The sequence below is a fragment of the Nannobrachium achirus genome, assembly GCF_963921795.1.
Source record: "Nannobrachium achirus genome assembly, chromosome: 15".
Classification (NCBI taxonomy): Eukaryota; Metazoa; Chordata; class Actinopteri; order Myctophiformes; family Myctophidae; genus Nannobrachium; species Nannobrachium achirus.
Window position 1 is genome coordinate 53,132,402 of NC_137822.1, and position 6,682 is coordinate 53,139,083.

Consider the following 6,682-nt stretch of genomic DNA (forward strand, 5'->3'; position numbering starts at 1 on the left):
CAATAATAGTTTTACTGTTATATGTAAATATAATTTGTACACACAGACTACGACTACTACTCTAGTTGTACTACTTTTAATAATGTACAGTCTAAACACTTCCATGTACACCATGAGTCTTAACCCATTCAGAACGGGTACGCATTATTCAGTGATGTTACTAGGTTTTCAATGTAATGGGTCCCGGGACCCACAGGTGGTCATTCAAATGGGTCCCAGAAAAGTTTTATGAGTCCTCAATACAATGTTTTAGAGCGCTGTGAGCTTGTAGATCGTCTATTTTCAAAATGTTTGCCTATTTCTTATATTTATTTTACAATTTGGCTAATGTTTGAACTAAAACTACTAAAACATGTGCCCCTAATGAATTCGGGCGCGCAAAATGGCGTCGGACGTCGGTGGAATCAAAACATTGACGTTTCTATCGCCTGTTTAAGACTTTCTATGTGGATTTTATTTGTGTTAACGTAGGGTAAAGTAGGATGCTTTCACCCATGAACAATGGTGGTGTCTGTGGAATTTTAAAATGTTTTTCTTTTACCGCGACCCGGTAAATTATTTTAACATGGACTCCAATGGAGGCGCATCCCCGGGACCCCAGGACCATGACATGAATGAGTCCCTGGGCGACTTGAATGAGTTTTTGATGCGGGATGCGCACGTAATGACATCACTGATTATTGCGTATTATTTTATGCATTAACTATTAAAAAATAGCAGATCTACAAGATCACGAGTGCCGCGCTGCGAGCTTGTAAATCTATTTTTGAAAAATCGTGAACGTTAGAATTTTGGCCCGATTCTATAAGTGTCTTCTAAATCCTTCTATAAAGGTTTTTGGAAAAACACGTTTCTACGTCAGTGGTTCTCAAACTCTTTCATGTCAAGGACCCCTAGAATTATACGTATTTGAGTTAGAAATGTTCACTTAAAAAAATGTGATATTCAAATGTTTGCACAAATTTTCATGATTTTTCAAAAATAGCAGATCTACAAACTCGCAGCGCGGCACTCGGTGCTGCACTGTGAGCTTGTATATCTGCTATTTTTCAATAGTTAAAGCATTAAATAATTCTATGGATTAAGCAGAGGTTCCACTTATGTAAACAAAAGAAAGTCTGCATGGGGTCTGTAATCCATAGAAAAAAAGGCATTTTGGGGGTGAACTATTCCTTTAAGGTACAGTCACACCAAAGTATGGTTGCCAGCTTCTGGATTCTGCCTATAGAGACACACGGGCGCCTACAAATATGGCCGTCCTATTGTGATAGCGACCCCACTTCGGGTAAGGGAGAACGGTGCACTGCAAGCCAGCCCATAGAAAGTCATTGCAATTCAGCTGTGGTTAGCCTAATATTAAAATAATCCTACACGAACTGCAGACTATCTTGATTTGAATAAAAATATGTTTCCAGATGTATGGCCTGACCCTGACAACATATCTTCTTGTTTTCTAAATACATGATGTGTGTCACATTTAATTTGCCACTTGAATGGGTTACCCATAATGTTAACAGAGAAGAGGGGAAACGGCAGACACAGAACCTGTCGCTTTTCAGTGACATCACTGTCTTTACTGCTGTGCGTTTATGAGCGCCGACTTTGAAGATCCCGACCTTTTCAACTACAGAGTGGATTCTCCAGGTTAGTATTAATCCAAAAATAACCTGCAAGACTCCGTTTGGAAAAAGCGAGATGCGATCATTTCCCAAAAATAAACAGCTTAATTATACATGAGAGACGAGCGTATCTGGGTATAGAAAACCTCAAGGGATGCGTCCATGACGTGTGTACCATGCGTCCACCTAAACTTAAGATTTCCAATGCTAGCACTTTTGACTCACAGATGAAGTATATTAAAGTATATTGTAGGTAGTGTATCAAGATGACAGATATGCCACTTTAAAAAGGCAAAATTAAACTCATGGGACACTTTATTAGAACACAAAAAAAATCGCTAATGCCTCAGTAGTCAACCACTGAAATTATGATATTTCACGATGCCTCTCATTGGGATTGCATTGGCAGCTGCAGTTCACCGTTCATCCTTACCCGAAGTCGGGTCGCTATCACAATAGGACGGCCATATTTGTAGGAGCCTGTGTGTCTCTATGCATTTCAATGGGAAGGAGCGGGTTTTGGGAGAAATCCGCAAATGGCAGATTTTTCGGCAAAGAAGTTTGGTGTGTAGAGGGAACAGTTGACCGAAGTCAAAAAGTTATGTTTACTAAATGTTAATTCATAATTTACACGTGATCATGCTGTTAAACAAGTCTATGCAGCTCTGAAATCTGTAAAAAACATTTCTGCAAAACTATTTTAAACAGTATGTGTGGGGGGTCCCTGCTTCATCTTCCTCTTGATTAAAGGTTCCTTGACCTGAAAAACTTTGAAGACCCTGATGTACAGTACACCCATTAAGTTTAAGTTACACTTTATTATCCGCCCATGAAAATATGTCCTCTCCATTTGATCTAACTATATATTCTCGGAGCAGTGCTCGTGGACTGCTACAAACCACAAATGTACACAATGAACGTATATTGTCATTTATTCAGTTAATTCAACTCTTCCTCATTCGGATATTTATTTTCACAAGTTATGGATTTGTACATTTTAACTTTGAAATTTTTGTATTCCGTTATAACCGGGAAAGCATCAGTAATGTTTGCGTTGGATATTCAGAAATAGCAGACATACAAGCTCACAGTGCGTCACATCTTGCCGCACTGTGAGCTTGTACATCTGCAATTCATGAACATATTGGCAAAATCTTTAAAGTGTGGGAACTATTGATGGAGCACGCGTTTTGTAGAATCGGCCATAGGTATTTATGGGTTTAAAACAACCTGTAAAAAATAAACTAATGCTAAAGGGGTTCAATCCCCTCATTGATCTTCCTTGTGGACCACCAGTCCTTTAGAGATTAGGTCCGGGATCTCCACCGCCAGCCAGGGGCCGAGCCCGAGCGCCACCAGATGGGCCAGTCCGAATTTGGGCACGTTCCGGGCCCAGAGTGGCTTGAAGTGGTCCGTCAGGCAGATCTTGCCGCCCCTGTACATCTTGGCTGTTTTTCCGTCTAGTTCTGGGATGGCGATTTCGGGGGCCGTCGAGGGGTAGGTGACCGGTATCTCAAACTCCATGTCGAACTCATACCTGCGTGGGGAAAAGACATAGCACAAGGGATAGCGCATTTCAGTCAAAGTCATTTGCTTTAGCCAAAACAAACACAGCATTAAATAAACATGAGATATTTCAATACTAAGGCTGCAAGATATATCAAAAATGTACCCTTATCGAGGTATCATCATGGGGGATATGCATATCGAGGCATTTATCAAAGTAAATGGCATATTGTCCAACTGAACGTTTTCTGTTGATATCAAGTACTTCTTAGTAATTCCTAATGAAACTACTTTTCCCCAAAAGGACAATTCTATTTCCATCCTGAATGGTATCAGCAGGCCTAATATTATTATTGCATTAAGGCTATACCTAGTATGCATGTGCAATAAAGCAACTGAAAGTCAAAGTTCAGAGGCATTATATTGCCCTTTGTTAGGCTAGATATTTATTTAAATTTCTTTAATTAATAAGTCTTTAGTTTGCAAAACGTAACCTGCTGCAAAATTATATTAAACTATACACTGATTTTTTTGTGAGTCATATTGTTATCGAGGTATTCAATAACGATATCGAAGGTTTTCCTAATATCGTGCAGCCTTATTCAATACAATAAATCAGGGATCTTCAACAGGGGGTCCGGGACCCCTAGGGGGTCCTCAGAGTTACTACAGGGGGTCCTCCAAATCTTTGTGTGATAGAAACTTTTTTCTCTTTTTTTATATGCAAGCACTTGAACCGTAGTGTCCATATCCTGAGAACTTTAGTAAAAAATTACAGATCTACAAGTTCACAACGCCTCACGCTGCGAGGCGTTGTGAGCTTGTAGATCAGCTATTTTCGGCAAAGAGGTCTGGTGTAGAGGGGTAAAAGGGAAGACTACGAGTGAAAGTTCAAGTTTATTAAGTATTTGACGGTTCAAGTGGTTAAATACCTGAAAACACTAATTGACACAAATCCAAAATACACTGATGAAATGATGAAACAATATGGAATCTATGAAAATGTTGTAGGGGTCCCTGCTACATCTCTCTCTCAACTAAAGGTTCCTTGGCCTAAAAACATTGAAGACCCCTGCAATAAAAACAATAAATAAAAAGTCGACGAAATGGACATTGCTGAATACGTACTTGAGCAGGTCGTGGATGTACCAGCACTTTCCGAACCAGCGCGTTCCCTCCTTGTTGGACTCCAGGCGGAACCAGTCGTTGTCGGCTGCCTTGTTGTTCTCAACGTACTTGATGAGCGATAGATACTCCTCCTTCAGCCTCTGCACCCACAGCTCTGCAAAGCACTGTCAGTATTTCACTAAGACATATTTTCATGGGTACACGATTGATTATGTACTTTACAGGGCTTGACATTAAGGCTTGTCCTGTTGTCCGGGACAAGTAATAAATCCTTCCGGACAAGCTCATTAAAATTGTACTTGTCCGTTGGACAAGTGGCTCTTGGTTTCACTATTTCTGTGACACTCCTAGGAGCTTTGTGCTGTTTGCAGACTATGGACTGGTGATACTATAGCCCCTTTTCGACTGCAGCTTTAGCACCACACCGCACCACATAAAATATCTACATTTTCCATTACACAAGTTGACAAGTACCCCTATCGGTAAGAAACAAATTGACCCTTTTAACTGTGATAATAATACAATATAAATTTGTATTACAACTATCCTAAATTATAATACACTATAATGGATTATAACTGTGATTATAATACACTATTAAGTATTAATGTAGGCCTATTACTATGATAATTATAATACACTATAATAGATTATAATAGTGGTTATAACACAATAGAATCTATTATCATGTATTACAACTATGGTAGTCTAAATAAAAAGTCAGTGAGTGATCAGTCAGAAGTGTTTGGCCCTGTTTGGCCTAGTTCAGACCTACTCTAGATTGGATACTTTTTACTACCACGTTTAGAAACACTTTCACACCACTCTACCCAGGTCCTTGTAGTGGAAAACCTGGCACAAGTGGGCGGTGTGGTGTGGTGTTGGGCCAGTGGAAAAGGGGCTTATGGAGTGGAGGGTGGAGAGAGCAAGGGAGGTTGTTAGCAGTTATTCCTTTTGTTATTTATTCTATTTCAATGTCTGACTCCTATGCATGCATTTAAGAAAGAAATGACAGAATGTGACTTGAAATGTACTTGTCCAAAGGACAGGTGCCTCAAAAAGTTAATGTCAAGCCCTCTTATATTTATTGAATACAAGCAGTACCAATAATGAGGAATTGTGACATGTGTATGATTCTAGACTTTACTTCTAAACACTCTCTCTATCTCACTTTGTATATTATCCTTAGCATTATTGTATACATACATCTGATTCTGTACTATTTTGGAAACTGTTAATAGCTATTCAATCAATCAATCACACACACACACACACACACACACACACACACACACACACACACACACACACACACACACACACACACACACACACACACACACCGACCCAGTGCAAACCCCTTATGACATGCAGTGCACACACCTTTATGTGTGAAACATGCCTAGTCTGTTACAGTAGGCTGTGTACCATTATCTATAATAATAACATAACAACACCTTTATCTCTGGGACCAGAGTTGGTCTTCAGCAGAGGGATCTCCGACACCAACTTCCGCGTCGCCTCGTCGCCCATCCTTATTGAGTCTATTAGAATAGTATACAATATAAATATTATAAAGCAAAGGAGATAGGGATGATAGTGTTCTCTCTGTACAGTTTCTCTAGTCCTGACGTGTTGTTAATACTTCCATCATGCTCCAGCAAGATGACCCCGGAAGCACTAGTAGTGGCTCCTAGAGGTGGGACGTTCGCGAACGAATCGAGTCTTTTGAACGTCTCTTTGAAATGAACGATGAGAGCCGTTCCTTTTTTTGACGAGGGGGAGTGAATACTTTACTTGTTTTGCCTAAGTAAAGTCTTTACTTAAGCAAAAGTATCAATACTGCAATGAAGAAATAATGTTAGGCCTACAAGTAAAAGTCTGGAATTCAAAATGTTCGTTGAGTAAAAGTACAAAAGTATATTGGTATCAAAATGTACTTAAAGTGCCAATAGAAGAAAGTACTCATATGCAGAATGTCCAATTTCACACGTTTTCCAATGAAAATGTAGAAAACATAATAGGCCTATGGCGGAAATATATAGACTATATGGCCAAAATGTATATAGGGTTGAAGTGATTTGTAATTATAATTAAAATCTACAATGTAACAACTAGGCTAACTAAAATGTGCCAATCTTTTGAACGGCTCTTTGAAAGGAACGGATCCCATGAGAGTTTAATTTCGACCTCTACACGGAATGTCGGGAAAGCCCCCCATCTTGTGACAAAGCAGGGGTACTACACATACATGTTTCGTTTATAAACGGCCCGCCAGCACCGTCAAACAAGAATATTTTCCCAGAGTATTATTTGTCTGGATAAATGTTTCCTGGCTATTTTATTGTATTTTTTACCTTGCATGTCTGGTTACTTTTGGTAATGTGAAATTAATTTGTGTTTTCGAGGCAAACACCTGACAAAAGAGA

At 39.4% G+C, this 6,682-nt stretch overlaps 1 protein-coding gene across 1 annotated transcript; it reads right to left on the reverse strand.

Moving 5' to 3' along the window:
* Window positions 1-2,578: 2,578 nt before the first annotated feature.
* On the reverse strand, window positions 2,579-5,912 carry ufc1 (ubiquitin-fold modifier conjugating enzyme 1). The gene is made up of 3 exons (XM_080743850.1): window positions 5,711-5,912; window positions 4,254-4,407; window positions 2,579-3,156 (listed from the first exon to the last, which is right to left on the reverse strand). Exons 1-3 carry the CDS (start codon window positions 5,784-5,786, stop codon window positions 2,889-2,891), a joined length of 498 nt encoding a protein of 165 aa, XP_080599976.1. The 5' UTR covers window positions 5,787-5,912; the 3' UTR covers window positions 2,579-2,888.
* Between the last annotated feature and the right edge of the window lie 770 nt (window positions 5,913-6,682).

What these genes read in the sequence shown, in the direction of transcription:
- ufc1 (XM_080743850.1), bottom strand. Translation starts at nt 5,786, where the DNA reads ATGGGCGACGAGGCGACGCGGAAGTTGGTGTCGGAGATCCCTCTGCTG. An exon ending in CTCTGGTCCCAGAGATAAAG is followed by an intron (nt 4,408 to 5,710) that starts GTGTTGTTATGT and finishes AGTGCTTTGCAG; the next exon opens with AGCTGTGGGTGCAGAGGCTG. An exon ending in TACATCCACGACCTGCTCAA is followed by an intron (nt 3,157 to 4,253) that starts GTACGTATTCAG and finishes TTCCCCACGCAG; the next exon opens with GTATGAGTTCGACATGGAGT.